Below are 19,848 nucleotides of genomic sequence, written 5' to 3' on the forward strand. Positions count from 1 at the left end.
GCCCTTAACGTGACCCTGTCAGTAAAAAAAAAACAAAAAACTCAGAGCTACCTGCAAAAGAAGTTTTTTTTTCATCATTTTCCTGCTACCCACGATGCCAGAACTCTGGGAAAACTAAAACCTCTAGGGGGCAGCAATCTGCTTGGCACCCCCCCCCGCTCCACTCATTGCCATTGCCAAGCTCCATGTGTCCAGTAATGACATGGAGGTTAGCAGAAAGAACCATTTAGTGAAGGGGAGGACCACGGAAATTATTCCCATGGGACTTGAAGCTATTAAACCCAATAATAAAGATTTTGTGCGTTGCACCATACCTGAGAAGAAACAGACAGATAGTACAGTAAAATCAGCACATATTGCACATAACATGTTGTTAGGCACACAGTTAACCCCTTGATTTCCTCTAAATGTTAACCCTTCCCAGCCTGTGTCATTAGTACTGTCAGTGTACAGGACAGTGTCTTTTCGCGCCAGATTGCCTGCTACCCTATCACAGTCCCCACTATAAGGCGCTGATCACCGCCATTACAGTATAGCATCATAGCTGAGTAAATTCCAGTGTATATATACCATAGTTTGTAGATGCTATAACTTTTGCACAGATCAATTAATGTACACTTACTGGATTTTCTTTTACCAAAGACATGCAGCAGAATACATTTTGGCCTAAATGGATAAAGAAATTAGATTTTTTTTTTTGTATGTTTTTTTTAACAGAAAGTAGAAAATATAGGTTTTTTTCACAATTTTTGGTCTTTTTCCATTTCGAACACAAAAAATAATAAACCCAGTGGTGATCAAATGTCACCAAAAGAAAGCTGTTTGTGTGAAAAAAAATGCTAAAAAGTTCATTTGTATACATTGATGCACGACCAAACAATTACCAATTAAAGTAGTGAAATAGTAAAATAGGGGATCATGGGGCCCCTGTGTCCTTGCCCAAACTCAAAAAAGCCTATGAAAAAGGTACCAGGGGCATCTCATGGGGCCCCCTACTGACCCCGGGTCCTCGGGCAGTGCCCAAGTTTCCAAATGGTCAGTCCGCCCCTGGTTGTTTCTGATGACTAAAGGTTTTGAGATCACCTTCCTTAGGTTATATTGACCTAAATACATCTTCTGTAATGGATTGTTTCATATTGTACAGCTGCTTGCATGTTGTATGTTCACAAAGTGTCAAGGCCCATATTGAGTTAATAGCCAGGAACCATATAAAAAGCTTTTCTATTGAGGCTTTCTGTTCCCTTGAGAAGTTCTATGGAGTTAATAGAGAATGCATTTCATCTGCCTGAAAGAGGGAGGCATAGTGCAGCACTTCTCCCTGACTCCATCCTATGTATGTGAGTGCACGTGGCACACTATGCATCTGTCTCTTTTACGGGTCTACCCATCTTGGAGAGTAAATCACAGTCGGGCAGAGATATACTTATTGAATTGCCTAAATATAGTTATTTCCAATTGTTTGAAGATTGATACTGTATATGGATCATGACAATATTTTACATTAAAACAGTACTACAGCCACTCTTCTTTTCATAATCATACATCTATTTGTAATAGTCTTCAAAGCTTTTGTGATTCACTTACCTCTGGCACACTGTAATGCAGCTTTATAAGGCAGAAGACAGGAGAGTGAGCCCTGATATCCCCTTTAAAATTGCTGACATGTTCACTTTAAAGTCAAAGCAAACCCTAACTGAATGACATTTAGTTTGCCAACGCGCAGTATATCATAAATCATTGCCCCCCCCAAAAATAAAAAGCTGTTTTCACCCTTTTTATTTCAGTACTGCTGAACTGCTCTCTTCCTGTCTATAGGCACTTCAGCAGTGGCTGCATGGCTTTTTTCATTATGGGTTTCCTGATGTGGCAACAGTGGATGATGACTATACAGCCCCTTTATAGTCTTCCCTGAGAGAGCCTGTGACAGAGTGACGGTGCAGGAGCACAGTTGGAAAACTAGGACAGAGCCCTACAACAGAGTGGCTGAACAATGAACTTTTAAGACAGGATCACCAAGTATTCTTACAATGAATGCCGTGATTTAAAACCATTTATGAAAATTGCTATCAAAATTATAAAAACCTTCTTTTTTTTTTTTTTTTTTTTTTTTTTATCTTTAGGTTTTACTGTCACATATGGGTGAAATAGACATTGGCAAAAAAAAAAAAAAGCTCCAGTCCAGCCCAGGATAACCCCTCCTGCTACCAGTATGCCTTAGTTTTCATTGCTGGTGTTCTAAAAGAATGGTCTTAATTTCTGCAGCATTGCTGTGTTAAAGACTAACTCCTTTTTTGCTATAGACTTTTTTCCTCCTTTTTTTAACCCAATTGGGAATCCTTTCTACATTGCTGCTGGAGCTTTGTCTTCTTGATTGCAGCTATCTGGCATGGTTGTTATTAGTGATATTAGCCTGAAACTGACCTTTGGGCAATAAGGTCCACCTAGGACACTTTTCACATTCTGTTTTGGTAAAAGTTAGTCATGGAGCTCTTTCCATATCCAGAGTCTCTGGCATTGCCTCAGCGCTTGCCTTGTCTTTTTAAGACTCAGTGGTTTGTTAACAGTGGGTGCTACCCTATTTGCTTAGGTCATTGGGCAACTTTAAAATACCCCATTTCCTGCTGGTTTTCACTGCGGAATGGGTTAATGCTGTAGGATGGAGGACTGGGTGAAGTATCGTATGTGCTATGCACCCCTCATTCTTGCCATACAGTGTTGAGGAAGCACCTCCCTACTGCTGCTCCTGCTTGAATAGAATCGAGGAATTTGATCCATTCCTCTTGCCTTGTACTCTGAGCCTTATGTTGCCTTACCACCATATGGGCCACAGTATGTCTGTCTGGGCACACTTGGTACCAGGGGCACCCAACACTCACTCTACTAACAACTCTGGAGTTGCTTGCAGCACACCTATTGATTATGAAGATGTCTGCATCTTGAAATCATGTTTCCCTCTACTCCCAAGAGTCTATTCTGTCATCAAAATTCTCTTTAGTGACCGTGCCCAGTTCCTTTGTCATTTTGGCTGAGGTTTTTACTACAGTCAGGTAAGATTGTATAGCCCAAATCGCCCAGTTCCTTGCTGACTAACTACTAAGGCCACAAGTGCTCTCCTAAGCCTTTCCCTGCTGATAATTCTGTATGTTAATAACCCATGACCTTGGTGCCTTCTGAGCCATTGGCCACAGAAACTTTGATTCTGAATCCTTCCAGTCTTTGACTGATGACCTTGCCCCTGAAGAGTTGCAGTTTACTGCTATTACTCCCAAGTTAAACATTTTTAATGCTGTGTGTGTCACTCAGAAACTGAAGGATCAGCATTTTGGTTCTACCACTGCTGTTTCAAGGCTTGGATTTTTTAAAGTTCCTAAGGTCACAATGTCTTTTGCATTGCACCTGCCTTTTAAATCTCTGAGGATGGGAAACACCCTTATAAGCTATTTTCTCGCCCCAAGCGTTCATTGGCTTGCACCCATTTTGGGGAGGTGATAAATCCTCACTTTGGATCCGGCAAGTGCACTCATCTTCCTCAGCAGTAGAAGCCTAAGGAACAGATTACAAAGTCTTCTCCCATTTATCGGTCAAGAAATGACAGTGTTCGTTTCTCCATTCCTGTGCACTCTATGCCCTTCATTTAGTGTAACCCTTGGGGCTTCCCCCTTAGTTTCTATGTGTGATAAATCTGCTCCTTCCTGCAGCTGGGTCTGGACCAAGCAGCTTTATCTTGCAAAAAAAAAAAAACTTTCTGGTTTGCATAGGAACAAAGTAGTATTGAAGTCCAAGTCTTGCCTGCTGTGGTTTCTGCCTTCACTTCGACCAGGACATTGTTCTTCTGTTCCTCTGTTTTGACTCAAGTTCACCAAAAGGAAATTTCCTGTATTGCCTTGATGTGGTTCAGGTTGTGAGAGTCTACTGCTCAGCCACCACTTTCTTCAGTAAGGCTGATTCACATTTTACAATCCTGGATTGTCCCTCTACAGAGTACACCAGCTTCTCATTCTACTGTTTCTATGTGGCAACATCAGACCATCATCCAACCTTATAGTCCTACTCTTTCCTGTCAAGGCACACTTTGCTAGATCTGTGAGTGTTCTGGGATTTTTGGGATCAGATTTGCAAAGCTCTCACTAGGTCTTCTGTGCACACATTCTATAAGTTCCATCAGGTGGACATTGCAGCCTCATCTGATGTTCTTTGTTTATGAACATGCTCCTGATACTGCTTTGAAACAAAGCCAAGTCAAACTAAGGGGAGGGGTTCCTGGACTGGTCTAAGGTTTTTTGTTTTCCTTTTTCCAAATCTTCCTGTAGGCTGCAGTAAAAATTGGATGAGAACAATTCCCCGTGTCCCGCAAGATTCTTAGAAATTGAATTTCTGGTAGGGCTTAGTTTACATATAATTACATTACACATTCAACAATTGTTTTTTAATGAAAACATGAGGCAATATCTCTATCAACAATAACAGGCACTTCTTCTAATGCATAAAGAAGTTGTGGTTGTTAAAAATAAATAAACATATGTACTCGCCTCATACATATTCAGCAGGCTTAGGTCACTGACGGCTGTTTCAGGGTCACATGAGAACATGAGTAACTACTCCTGTGACCCACAAAAGAAGTATGGCCAAAACGCTTTGACCTTTGACTTTAAATGTGCATTATTATACTGGCATTTCCCACAAGTCAGAATTGACACTTAAATTGTAGTGCTTGTAAATACTAAACTTGGCTTTTTTTTTTTTAATTTATTTAATTTTTCCACATCTTCAGTTTACATCTCCTCAAGGGAGATAAGGATATCTACCGTATCTTCCCTGTACAATATAACTCAAAATCACCAATGCAATTCTCAATAACTAGAGCACAGATCAGACTGGTTGTTACCATGTCGCATAAACATGCTATAGTTCAAAGTACATTAAAGATATTGCCATCTCAATACAACCTGGGATCCAGTCGCCAGCACTATCCAACCACAGTTTGTAATCAATGCTATAGTGCAGGGGTAATGAGTTAACATTCAGGGATGTCTGCATGCAAAATGTTTCTTCCAGCCAAGGAAAAGTAAAAGAAAAAAGGTCAAAGAAAATAGAACTACCTTGCATAAGTTGTCCCCATCAAATAACTATTCAGGTGTCCCCAACAGAGTACCCGCTTACATCGGGTGTCCCCATCAGATTACCCCCTTATATAAGGGGTCCCCATCAGAGTGCCTCCATACATTAGGTATCACCATACATGAGGTTCCCCATCAGTGTGCCCTCATATGAGGTGTCGCCATCAGGATGCCCCCTTACATCAGGGGTCCCCATTAAGTTTCCTCTATATGTCAGATTCCCCCATTCTAGTGTTCCCATAGATCAGCTGCCAAAATCACAGTGCCCCCATACATCAGGTTTCCCCCATTGGAGTGTCCCCATATATCACTTTTCCCCATCAGAGTCTCACTAATAAGTACAGAGTCCATTAGAGCTGGGAGGAGAAGCATGCTGCAAGGGGATGGGTACACCTGTGTCATTGCTTACTATGATGGTGCCAATCCTAATAACCAATGACTGCAGCTTAGTGAGGATCCAGCACAGCAGAGTGGTGGGCTGATGGTCTGGACTGGGCTGTCAGTAGGTTTGGATCCGGACTGCGGTCCGCCATTTAGTGAAGGCTGCTATAGTGCATGCTCACTCTGTATAGGTGTTTATTAAGTCTAAGGATGGCTACTCAGACATGGAGCCATTTTCCCCATATCTTATAGAATGTATCAAGTATACCCTGATGGGCATAAATACGCTTCTCCATCAGAAGATTGCTATTCATTTGTCGCTTCCACTCCACAAATGTTAGGAGGCTTTGGAGAAGTCCAGTGCATAGGGGCTTAATTTTGTGGCCTGAAAAAGGGATCTCAAAACTGCCTTTCAGATATAAGACTCATACAAAAGATGATCAACCCCCAATGTGCAAGTAAGAGGTTCCTTGGGAATATTAATTTGGAACACTGCATTGAGATTGCTGGCAGCTGCAGCACTGGACTCATTTTTATAAACTTTTTGGAAATTCTGCATCTAAATATGTTAAGGTAATTTTGGAGTTCTTGTACATGAAACAATACAAGATTTAGATTCAGTGTTTCAAATTTCTCCTATACTTAGTTTACTCAACTATTATTCTTTGTGGAGGAAATGTTATTGAACTGCTAAACAAAACACTAAAGAACACTGAATACAAGAGAATTCCATTTCATGTAATTTACACAATCTGATACTCTTCTAATCTACCACATTTCACTTCTTCCTAAAGTCAGAATTTCTCCTAATCCCATAATTGGGCTGTCAGAGTTGATGTCTGAATTAAATGCATGCCCCAGGAATTAGTTGCTCATAGCGTATACCCTGTAGCTTCCCATAGGGTCAAACCTCCATACCTTTTGTATTGATTATCAATTTACATTATTTATTCCTTCCATTCCTCTTCTTGCTGATGGCCATTTATTCTGGATAAACGTTATTAAATGAAACCTATTTCATTTTTTTCTTGAATGTATTTCTAAAAGAGATCAGTTTGATGAAAATGGTGTTTATCAATGTGTGTTAATGTTATAAAAAAAAAAATGTCTTTCTATGTATAGATTGTAGTTGTATATGTGCACGGGGGGCAGCCATAGTTGCCCATTACATACCCGGGTTTTACTCCCTGCTTTGTAATGCTAAATAGTGATTGTGCTTAATATTCAAGTTTGAGTTGGTTGGTTTACTGAAAACAAATTACTCTGTGTAGTTGCTTTAGCATAAAAAATGTGACAGGTTTGTCTGTCATCAGCTAGTATAAACAGTCCCATCAAAAGCAATGAACTGCTAATGATGGTAATTTAAATGTGTACCTAATTGAAAAAAAAATAAAAATAGATTACAGTTTTTATCTAGTTATTAGCATAATGATATACCGTATGTTAAAAAATGATGTACACTCTCTTGGGTTGTCTATGGCCTTAAGAGTGCATGTAGGCATGTTTCAGCCACCCTGTGCCTAAGCTTGCGAGTTAGAGATGCTGACCATTTACAACAAAGTGATAATGTCTTCTCATCACCCACCCTTACAGCAAGGTATAATCTGCACTCCTTCACAATCTCTCTGCTTCATCAGCCACATCACTCTATTTATTCTGGGAATTGGGGTGTATGTGACCTTCTCATGTGACAATGCTCAGGCCTGAGTGGTCAATACTTAGGCCCACACATGGGCACATGGTTGTGGGAGTCATGTCATCTGACAACATTGCTTGCCTAAGCTTGACTCTTGTAGCAGCGGGAAAAAACAAAGTATGATTTGAGGAGTATTGGTGAGTATACTTTGCTGGCGAGGTGGGCTATAGGGAGACACTCTTTGTCCAATACAGCAGGGACCGGCAAATTTCTACCTGCCTGTGACCCTCCCTGTTCAAATTACTTGATTGACTGTTGAACAGACCCACTGGAAATTTTTTATTGATCAGCGGGTGCAGCTGCTGTTCAGTGTATTCAGTAAGCAGCAGGAGCAGCTGTAAGAATACAGGGAGGGGATTCCTTCATCCACCTAGATTGTGCCCCGTTTCAGTCCCCTGAACAAAAACATTTTCGAAATTGCTACATGTATGGACATCATGAGAGATGGAAGACATCAAACAGTGATTCACTTTCCACTCATATTGGGGGATCCATACCAGATGGCCATGCCTATCTGGAGATATGGTCACTCTTTGGGGGCTCACATCTAATTGATGGTCATCTGCAGATTCCCCAGTTTTATTGTGTAAATGTTTTACAGTCAAGTCCATAAATATTGGGACATCAACACAATTCTAACATTTTTGGCTCTATACACCACCACAATGGATTTGAAATGAAACAAACAAGATGTGCTTTAACTGCAGACTGTCAGCTTTAATTTGAGGGTATTTACATCCAAATCAGGTGAACAGTGTAGGAATTACAACAGTTTGCATATATGCCTCCCACTTGTTAAGGGACCAAAAGTAATGGGACAATTGGCTTCTCAGCTGTTCCATGGCCAGGTGTGTGTGTTATTCCCTCATTATCCCAATTACAATGAGCAGATAAAGGTCCAGAGTTCATTTCAAGTGTGTTATTTGCATTTGGAATCTGTTGCTGTCAACTCTCAAGATGAGATCCAAAGAGCTGACACTATCAGTGAAGCAAGCCATCATTAGGCTGAAAAAACAAACCATCAGAGAGATAGCAAAAACATGAGGCGTGGCCAAAACAACTGTTTGGAACATTCTTAAAAAGAAGGAATGCATCGGTGAGCTCAGCAACACCAAAAGACCCGGAAGACCACGGAAAACAACTGTGGTGGATGACCAAAGAATTCTTTCCCTGGTGAAGAAAACACCTTTCACAACCGTTGGCCAGATCAAGAACACTCTCCAGGATGTAGGTGTATGAGTGTCAAAGTCAACAATCAAGAGAAGACTTCAACAGAGTGAATACAGAGGGTTCACCACAAGATGTAAACCATTGGTGAGCCTCAAAAACAGGAAGGCCAGATTAGAGTTTGCCAAACGACATCTAAAAAAGCCTTCACAGTTCTGGAACAACATCCTATGGACAGATGAGTCCAAGATCAACTTGTACCAGAGTGATGGGAAGAGAAGAGTATGGAGAAGGAAAGGAACTGCTCATGATCCTAAGCATACCACCTCATCAGTGAAGCATGGTGGTGGTAGTGTCATGGCGTGGGCATGTATGGCTGCCAATGGAACTGGTCCTCTTGTATTTATTGATGATGTGACTGCTGACAAAAGCAGCAGGATGAATTCTGAAGTGTTTCGGGCAATATTATCTGCTCATACTCAGCCAAATGCTTCAGAACTCATTGGACGCCGCTTCACAGTGCAGATGGACAATGACCCAAAGCATACTGCAAAAGCAACCAAAGAGTTTTTTAAGGGAAAGAAGTTGAATGTTATGCAATGGCCAAGTCAATCACCTGACCTGAATCCGATTGAGCATGCATTTCACTTGCTGAAGAAAAACTGAAGGGAAAATGCCCCAAGAACAAGCAGGAACTGAAGACAGTTGCAGTAGAGGCCTGGCAGAGCATAATCAGGGATGAAACCCAGCGTCTGGTGATGTCTATGCGTTCCAGACTTCAGGCTGTAATTGACGGCAAAGGATTTGCAACCAAGTATTAAAAAGTGAAAGTTTGATTTATGATTATTATTATTTCCCATTACTTTTGGTCCCTTAACAAGTGAGAGGCATTCCTACACCGTTCACCTGATTTGGATGTACCTTCAAATTAAAGCTGAGCGTTTGCAGTTAAAGCACGTCTTGTTTGTTTCATTTCAAATCCATTGTGGTGGTGTATAGAGCCAAAAATGTTAGAATTGTGTCGATGTCCCAATATTTATGGACCGGACTCTATATGGCCAAGCAAAAGTTGGGACGATAAATTGATTATTTGCGTATATATATATATATATATATATATATATATATATATATTTTTTTTTTTTGTGATTTCCTTTTCTCAGTGCAGGCACATCATGGCCCCTTTATTGCCAATGGATTAGCCCTAATCAACTGGACATAAGGATGAAGGCTCACCTATAGGAATAAATGGTACCATGGTGCTTACAATAAGAAGGGAAGCTAGTAGGGATGTTTTCACTAGAAATGCTGTGTGCAGCAGGCAGGAAAGTGAGCATTTAACATAGAAAGCTACCCACAAATAGGACTTCAAAACTGTTGCGCTAAACTATAATCTTGTTGCCTCCCCTGGTTCCTCTCTCTCCCCCATCGGCATGCTAATTAATTTTTTTAGATCACAAACCCCAGCACACAAAGAAATTCTGTATATGGTAAAGGTGACAATATGCTGCTGTGCAACAGTGTAAAACACCAAAAAAGAAAAAAACATAAAACAGCGCAAAAACACAAAAAAATCTTCACCATAAATAAACATCAATAATATAAGTGTCCACAAAGTAATTGTGTCATAAATGAATATAAATGCGTATAAATAAATAAAAAGTCCTTCTTCCCAAAAGTGTATAATAAACACAACAAACAATTCTCCCAAAGAAATAGTGCTTCCACCATCCACCAGTGACAAATCAACATCAACCGCACTCACCAGATATTGGTGAGTATTGCGCCTTTTAGGATTTTAGGGATCCTATGCCCCCTCTAAGTTCACCAGATCTCTTTATCCACCTTGACTGATATGTTGCTCTCCTCCAACTCACTCCTTCAGGAGCTCCCCAACAGTACAAGAGAAAGAGATACCATAGTGTAATACTACCAGTAACACTCAGCATAAAAATAATACCACCAGGCCACTCTCATGTTAAAGGAAGGTTAAAAGCATTTGTTTAATAGCCTCATAGGCTCACACAGATCCATAAATCCACAGTACAAGCAGGAACCTCACAGCCTTGCAATTTGCAGAGGATAACAGGTATTCCAACATCAAAGATGGCCGCTTGGAACGTACTGCTCCGCGTGCGTTCCACTCACCGGAAGTGACGTAGATCGTATTGCGGTTGATGTTGATTTGTCACTGGTGGATGGTGGAAGCACTATTTCTTTGGGAGAAGAATTGTTTGTTGTGTTTATTATACACTTTTGGGAAGAAGGACTTTTTATTTATTTATACTCACTTATATTCATTTATGACACAATTACTTTGTGGACACTTTTATTATTGATGTTTTTGCACTGTTTTATGTTTTTTTTTTTTTTTTTTCAATTAATTTTTTTAACTGGTTGCCCGCCACCCTATAATAGAAATACTGCTACAGGGTGGCAGGGCTGCGCAAAATCACGTGTAGATCTACATGATTTTCATTTCCATTGCTGGCTACGCATGTCAATCACCAGGTCCTGGCCGGAGATTCCCTGCTGGTACCCAGCGATCGCCATGCAAAGCTGACGGGAGAGACCCGTGTGTAAATAACACAGATCTCTCTCCTGCCAGCAAGAACATGCTGCTTTGTATTTCTTTGCACAGCAGAGAAATACAAAGCAGCATGCCTCCCTAGTAAAACAGCACACAGTTAACCCTTTGATAGCCCAAAGGTTAACCCCTTTTCATTTTATTAGCACTGATCACTGTATTAGTGTCACTGGGGATGTCAGTGGCAGTTAATCAATTCCCCCAAGTGTCAGAATGTCCGCCGCAGTCCCGCTATAAGTCACTGATTGTCGCCATTACTAGTATAATAAAAATAAAAATTCCAGTATATATACCGCCATTTGTAGACGCTATAACTTTCACGTAAACCAATTTATTTACACATATTGGAATTTTTTTTTTTTAGCAAAGACATGTAGCAGAATACATTTTGGCCAAAATGTATGACGACATTTAATTTTTACATTTTTTATAGCATATGTTTTATAGCACAAAGTAAGTGTTTGTTTTTTTGTTTTGTTTTTTTCAAAATTGTTGATCTTTTTTGGTTTATATAAAAAAAAAAACCTCAGAGTTGATTAAATACCATTGAAAGAAAGCTCTATTTGTGGGGGAAAAAAGGAAATACATTTCATTTAAGTACAACGTTACATGACTACACAATTGTCCGTTAAAGTAATGCAGCTCCGCAATGCAAAAAATGGCCTGGTCAGGAAGGGGGGTAAATCCTCTGGAGGGCAAGTGGTTAAACCATACAATTTTCATTAATAACTTCTTTTAGACCAAGCAATGGTATCACATTGTCTTTTAAATGTTTGTGAGCAAATTGACATTTATCATGAAAATAAAGGTTGCCCAAATAGCACTGGAGAACTGTATGGTCCTTTCATGCTGTCAGCGGAGTATCATTTGTTGATTTAATCCTTTCTTAAAATCTAGCATACTCTTTATTTTAGTATGTATTAAGAACAGCAGTCCTAAAATTCCACAGTTTCAGGTGTCGGCAGTGATGCTGCCAGTTTTGCATTAACTGATTGCAAGCAGTATACCTTGAGTATACAGAAGCTTTATTCTCCTGGGAGTTGCCCCCCCACCTGGTCTGGGCTGTGACCTCTACCACCTCTGTCCATTAGGTAGAGGCAGGATGTTTCCTTACCATGTGCATTACCTGCTAAGCCCATTTCACTTAATTACTTTCAGGCTCCCTGTGGGACTTTTGGATTATGAGAACTTCATGTCAAGACCTGGTTTATTTTTTCCTGTTATTTTCTTCTGTAAAAAAATAGAACATGTCTCAATTAAAGTATTAAAGTCACAATTTACTCCAAATCCTTAAAGTCTGATTCAATTTTGCAATGTGTATAAAATTGAAGCTCACTATTGTAGTCAGGTAGAACCTTCTTTTACCTTTTAATGCAGGCCATACATGGGACAAATTCCGGTTTCATTTTCTTTAAAAATGTTGTGCTTTGCGTAATCCAATGGTGCCACCATTGATTTTGAAATTTGACCAACCAAGCCTTCAACTTCACCTTCTGTTGCTGCAGAAAAGAATTTTCATGGCCAGGAATCTAAATTTTTTTTCCCAGGTCACAGCTCATGCTCATTTATTATTTGATTTATATTTCTCTTACGATTCTCCCATCATTTGTTTAGAAATGTATTTGTTTTTTCAAAAAGTTTCCAACATGACCGATCACTCAAATTCAATGGCCGCAGAAAAATCGACCGTTGCTGCGGCCCACCAATGCTGCAAAATGCGGATTAAAATTCTTAGGTACAATTTTCCAAAGAAAATTTGTTCGGAATTTGACCCATGTATGGCCGCTTTACTCTTGATTTTTCCTGTACCAAGAGATATGCATAGGCTTCTATCGCTAATCTCTACTCCTGAAAATGTTAGTTTTCTTGTGGTTTTGTTAATCTAATAGCTTTGGATAAATTTAGGAATTGTCAGACCAAAGACAACCAGACAACTAGCATTTTTTCCAAAGATGTAAGTGGCAGTCCCCACATTTCCTGAACAGCAGCCCCCATATGTCTGTGTTTAGCTAAATTGATAGTATCAGTACTCCATTAACGAGAGAGAAGAATATAAAATATGGTTTTATATAACTGTTCTTATGTATAACACTTCTATGCCACCTTAAGTGGTTAAAATGATATTTTCAGCATTTTATAACACACATTTCATTTAGACTACATTTACAGACACATTTTGTTATATTTAATAAAGCATTAGGCTCAAAGTATAACTAAAGGCAAAACTTTTTTTTTGGAATAGAGTGGAGATAGATTAGAACACCGATTAGGTTTTTATTGCTGTCTGTATCTCGGTCAGGGAGATTCACCCTCTCTGTTTGAAGCAGAAATGTAATTGGCGCAAGAGAGATCATGGTGGGTATAAAGTTCACTCAAAAAGTCTTAATAATAATAAAAAAAGGGGGGGGGGAGGAGAGGGAAAAGGAGGGGCATGTGGTACAAACAATACTGGATTAAAATGGGTGGTATATATATATGTGTGTGTATATACATACATACATACATATATATATATATATATATATATATATATATATATATATATATATATATATATATATATATATATATATAGCTGTAATATTGACACCGTCGTGAGGCTTGCACTCTCCAGAGTAAACCGGACTCTGTAGTAGAAGAATAAAACAAAGAGGTGCGCCAGACTAAGTGTAGTACAATTATAACAGTTTATTGCACACCAAATTAAAAACTCACAAGATGTGGGTAGGTATCAGGCATCAAATATGGTAGGAAGAGGAGGACGTCATCTATGCTGCACATCATGGGCAGATGGCTACAGTGCCAGGGTATTCAGCGGCTGACGCTCTAGGCGGGTCCCACGGAAAGAAGCGAGGACGGCAGGTGCAGTAGCCGGGAGTTGCGGCGCAGAGGAGAACCGTTATCCAGGGCAGGCACTGCTGATCTCTCACATCAGCGTGTATAGGTGGGCCAGCTTGAGGTGCATCCAAGATGGCCGCCGGGCGGAAGTGACGTCAGGACGTTGCTAAAAATCGTCCAAGGGGGCGCCTGCCGTCCTCGCTTCCTTCCGTGGGACCCGCCTAGATCGTCAGCCGCTGAATACCCTGGCACTGTAGCCATCCGCCCATGATGTGCAGCATAGATGATGTCCTCCTCTTCCTACCATATTTGATGCCTGATACCTAGTTTTTAATTTGGTGTGCAATAAACTGTTATAATTGTACTACACTTAGTCTGGCGCACCTTTCTCTTTCTTTTATACCTCTCTGTTTGTCCTGTTTACCATTATCAAAAGTGAACGTAAAGAAAGCCCCAAATTTTGGGTTGTCCCCAAAAAAGTAATAGAGGGGGAATCTTCCAATGGGGGCACTAGTTCTGGTGACCTGGGGGTCCCCAAAGAATCCCCTTAATTTGAGGGATTTCTTCTCACTTCCTGTTTTGGCTGTGGGACAGGAAGTGAAAGTAAATCTCCCCAATAGACCACCGATGGCAAAAAATAAACTGATGGGTTATAATGCTCCCACACTCTATCCAAAAAAAAAAAAATTTTTTTTGCTATAGTTCTACTTTAATCAGCTAAATTTTGGAGCACCTACAGATGAATAGTATCTCTATAAACTACGTTTTGAATGTGGCCACAGAGAAGGTAGCAGCTTTGTGATTCTGTGATGGAACCCTGAATGATCCAATGTATTTTCATTCAACTGCATCAAGATGGGATTAAAATTGCCTTGAATAAACCCAGCAGAAAAATCAGATTGAGTTTGACAAAACTGCTGTAGTTTTTTTTCTGGTTTTCACTGATTTTTCTTTCAATAACTTGCATTTAAGCTGGCAATATATAGCCCGGCAAGATTGTATTGACTGTTCAGACTTGTAGGTAGTAAATTGCTTCTTTTTAAGCCACCACTTTTGATCATATATAGTATATATTCCATACCCAGTTGATGGAAGTGGTGGAAGTTACCTCTTGTTTGGCCAGCTTTTTGTATGTTGTGGAAAAAGTAAATATAAAAAAAGTCGATATTTTATCTTTTGGCAGATGCTGGAAAGTTGAAACACGAGATGCATAAATTCAGCTTTAATTTTTTTTTTTTTAAAAGACTGCATATTCAGATGATGATTGATTGTATCTTTTGGCAGGTGTCCTGGCCATCCTCATCCCTCGTTTGGACATTGTCATCTCATTGGTGGGATCTGTAAGTAGCAGTGCTCTGGCTCTGATAATCCCACCTCTTCTAGAGATTGTCACATATTACTCAGAAGGTCTCAGCCGCTGGATCATAGCCAAAGACGTTTTCATCAGCCTGGTGGGCTTCCTGGGTTTTGTGTTTGGAACCTACGTGACCTTGTGGGAGCTGATAGCACCAGAATCTCATCCAGGTCATATTAACTCCACTCTGTATGTGGTTCAGTAAAGGCAGATGTTTCCCCTCAAGATATCTGCAGGTACAGGGGAAAGGTGGAAGCTGAGAGATCAGAATGTACTCTTTTATAAATGTACACTCTTGCACCATCACTGTCTCACGAATGTATTTATTTTAGGTTCTTTCAGATTCGATAAAATCTTGATGTAATAATATTTTGACAGTTTTCCTTTTATTGTTTAGCATAATAATAGAAGTCTATGAACATGCTTTATAGAAATCAGTCCCTAAGTCACGGAGATGTATAAAATTATTTAAAGTGGCAGTCCACCTTATATTTTAGTCTAAGCAGAATTGTCTATGGAACCATCTACTGACATTTTTGGGAAATAGAGTGGTGAGAGCTCTACAGTGGAGCTCCCAGGCCTACGTACCTATTCCACTTACTGTCCCTGTGCAATAAAGCTGGGAAATATTTCTGGCTGACTCCACAACTGGAGCTTCAAGAGATATAAAAAAACAAATAATTTTGGCTACCGCATGCTACCTACAACCGACATATCGGATGTAAACTATCCCTTTTAAAAATGAAAAGGTAGGAGTAATTGCACTTTTGTTAAGAAAAATCCAGACCCTCTGGATGTACATTGCAAGGATTTTAAAAAGATTGTTGCAGATTTCTACATGTTTCTGCACTGAAGAAAAAAACTGTGTGGTTATGTCAGCGTGCAAAGTGAATCTCAATGGGAGTGACTTTTTAAATATCAGTCAACAGATGCACTTGCAGTGTTTTAATGAGGAAATTGCAGGATCTGAATCCCTTTAGAAGTGAAACACTTTGGCAGTATCTCACCAAAAAATACTTTTTTGTTGCAAAAAATGCCTAAATTCTGACTTATTTTAGTGCAGACTTTTGGGAAAATCAGTGAGCCAATCACACAAGCAAATTACATTTCTGGGGGGCGTTCCGTACACCAACATTGTACAGAACCCCTCCAAGTTGACATATTACATTGAATTATACAGAAAATTACAGCCCTGCTGATAGAATTGAATTTTATTAAAAATTACCTTTGCTTTTCAAACATAGCTTGTGAAGTAATTGTATGTTATTTTTTTTTTCACACTTTTACCCTTTAAAGTGGGGCATTCCACAAAAGCCCATAATTCCCAGTTTTCATCAATCTGCGTTGTAACAACGTTTAGTGGATACACACTTTCCTATCACACTTCAGTGTTATGAACCTCTTTTTGGGGGAGGTTAAGTGCCAGTATACTTAGTAGGTGTTGCCTTTGATTTTCTTTTTTTCATAAATTTATTTTGGGTAGAGTAGCTAACTTGCCAACATTAGTTCTTCATACCAAAGGGAGCAGTGCAAAGCAACCTAAGATTCTCTTTACATTCTGAAGTGAACTCAATAGGAATATACAGGAAATCCACTTGGATTGGTGGCATCAAAGAGCTGTCGAGTAGAAGGAGATCCCTTGCTAGGGCTATTAAGAGCTGTAAAGACCTTGTTGGGGATTAAAAGCCATCCCACTCCAGCTTAATTAAAAAAAAAAAATATATATATATATATATAATGGTTCTTTCTAAAATTAGGGTTTTTGGAATATACAATAGTGAATGTTCTAAAAATGGGTGCATTATAAAATGTCTCTTTAGACTCCTGGTGGCATTGGCCCCAGATAGATTTAAACATCTGTAAGTCTTATATTTTTCTTCGAGATTACATGTTATTTGCATGTCTGGCGTACGAAATGGCACATTCCAGCTGTTTCCCATAGTACTTAGGCCTATGATTGAAACTGTGTTTATGTGATCTGAGAAAATACATGGTGCTTAAAAAAAGGCTGCCTTTAATATTAAGGCCTCGCTGACATCATACAAAAAGAAAAACTGATGGAAAAAATATGCAGATTTGACTTGCATAGGATATTATGGTCTTATTCATACCAAATGCAGAGACACATGTATTTATTACATAGGTCTCTGCAAGGACACAAAGAACTCTGTGCCACTGCTTATTGGACCACTAATGAACATCTTTGCATCTGTGATTCTCACCCTTATAAAAACCCTCCTGTGTGCCATCAGCTTACATAGCAGGCACTACTGCAAGCCTGGTTTACCATTTTAGTTGATGTTTGCCTCATTGTTCTTTAAAGATGCACTTGTAGAACATGTTGCTATTGTATTGTGTATCTAATCTCTGGCGGGTACAGATTTAGTTTGTATTTAAAGTAATTTTTCTTTTAATGAACAAATGTTTATTATAAGTTGGTTTGTATAAAAGTGTTTTAGTAAAAAATAAGTGATAAGGAAAATATTTCAGGAATTTTATCACAACTGTGTGGTGGTATAGTTTACATCATATTTATTAGTCCTCATGCACGCTTTACAGTTGCTGTTTTTGGCTTTTGGCGTTTTTTTTTTTTCTACAGCCAGTGAACTCCCCAGCATGTTATCCTATGTGTCCATGCACACATAGGCTTTAATCAGCATTTTTTTGGCTGGAAAAAAAAACTGGTGGATTTCTAGAGGAATTTGTTACTGTAAAAACACTCTTAACACTGGTAAAAGCAGCAAAACACGGCGAGTCGGCGTTTTTTGGGCATTTTTTGAGCCAAAATGTTTTTTGGGGGGGGGTTACTGTGGTAAAAAAAAAATGCAGACATGAAAAACGCAGCTAAACGTTAATGTAAAAATGCAAATAAACGTGACTTTATACAGCTAACATTAATGGCGTTTTTAAAATGCACAGTGGGCATGAGGACTTGATCTACAAGAATATGTCTGATTTTTCTTCTTCCTCCTGCTTAAATAGTGTAGCTACTATACACAATAGGGAATACAGCACTGATTTTCAAATGTTATTTGCACATTTGGCTACCTATGAATGATATTAGACACTTTTAACATAAAGCAGTGAAATATACTTCTGTGAGCTGCTTACAGCAAACCTGAGCTTTACCTATCTAAGGCAAAGCTACAGATTTGCTTTAATCTTCTTATCCCCAGAAGCATATGCCTCTCTCTTCTGTAGGATGCCATTGAAAATGAATGGCACCATGTATGGTGTGTTCCCATGCATTACAGCAACCTGTGTTGCCACAATGCATGGATGTGAAATAGGCCCTATAGTGAACCTGTTGCTCCAACTGACATCTCTGTGCTATGAAGCGTTTCAACTACACATTAGCATTCATCTTATTAGCAACTCATTGATTTCAGTGTGCTACATAGCAGGGGGCTACCAAAAAGTTGTTAATTCTCCTTGTGGCATAGAGATTTAATTACCACTGTATCCCTGTGTTACTGTCAAAAAGATATGTAATTTTGTTTTGTAATTTACACACACACCTCCTACACTGTCAAGTCAAGTAGCTGACCCCATTTTTCTCTATTTGCTGTAAGCAATGCAAATTGTCACTTCCCTGGCTCCAACTTGCTGAATGGACGGGGGGGGGGGGGGACTGTTGTGTTGTACTATATTCTGCCATGCTGTACTTAGGCTTCCTGTGTTAAATTGTCATTACTGTGCCATGTACCTGAGTCTGATTGGCTCACAGTGTTGACTTTATCAGTTTGAGTCACAGGTTTTGGATACTTGTGCTCTAAGTGTTTTAAGAATATGATTATTTTGTAGAGAAATACAAAACCAGATTGAAGGGCGCTTTTGATTTGCAGAAGCACAATATTTCCAATATTTTAATGTTACACAAGATAAATGTGAGCACTATGTTCTCTTACACAGTGGAGGAAACTCTTTTTTTTTTTTTTTTTTTTTTTTTTTTTTTTTCTTTTCTTTTCTGACAAATTTATGTTAACATAGACTCCAATTTTCTATGGCAAGTAAAATGGGAAAGAGTTCAGTACCTTTTCAGGGTTTTTACTGCAATCCAAGATCCAGGTAAATAAATTTAGTCAAACATCCTTCCTCCCCTTGCTACTGGAGTGGATTCTTTATTCACTAAAAACATTTGTCATATGGAAATTATGCACTGAATTATCCACAGGGGTAAATAAGAATCTGCTCCCAAGGAGGTGGCAGGAACTTGGACATAGTGTGGCCATGACTATGAAGTCCATCCAAGAGAATAGATAAATATAGGTCTTCCTGGTGTGAGAACAAATCATGCCTCACTTCATGTAACTAAAACATGAATATACAGACGTTCTGCAAGTGAATGTATAGTCCTTTCAGTGTTTTTCTTTTTATGATACACATGTAAATAATAATCTGGATGTATTTTTTTTCATTGTGTCAATATATTAAAAACCTTGTTTCTATGTATATTTTGTTATTGTATATCTTAATAGTTGCATCCATTTATTTATTTATTTTTTACATTACATACACAGGTTCCTTGGTGTTTGTGCTTTACTCCTTACAGTGCATGTCCAGAAGTCAGCCTGCTCATGTGATCTCATGCCATCTTTGTGTGGCTGATAGCTTATCTCACTCATTTTGTAAGAGAAAATGAGGATCTGCTTCCTCTGTTGGTTAACCTACATTGTACAAATCTATGTACTATGTAATATAATAAAAT

The 19,848-nt window shown here is 39.1% G+C and overlaps 1 protein-coding gene across 2 annotated transcripts in view; it reads left to right on the plus strand.

Annotated features, from left to right (window-relative positions):
• The window catches only part of LOC149458002 (proton-coupled amino acid transporter 1-like), a 107,074-nt gene extending 87,482 nt beyond the window's left edge, over nucleotides 1-19,592 (plus strand). For both annotated transcript variants that reach the window (XM_089682798.1, XM_089682797.1), the window contains exon 11: nucleotides 15,071-19,592. In XM_089682798.1, coding sequence (XP_089538924.1) covers nucleotides 15,071-15,345 — 275 coding nt within the window. In that variant the 3' untranslated portion in view covers nucleotides 15,346-19,592. The remainder of the gene's footprint in view (nucleotides 1-15,070) is intronic.
• Nucleotides 19,593-19,848: the final 256 nt, after the last annotated feature.

The sequence above is a fragment of the Staurois parvus genome, unplaced genomic scaffold, assembly GCF_062004578.1.
Source record: "Staurois parvus isolate SC_StPar_1 unplaced genomic scaffold, SC_StPar_1.0 ptg000298l, whole genome shotgun sequence".
Taxonomy (NCBI): Eukaryota; Metazoa; Chordata; class Amphibia; order Anura; family Ranidae; genus Staurois; species Staurois parvus.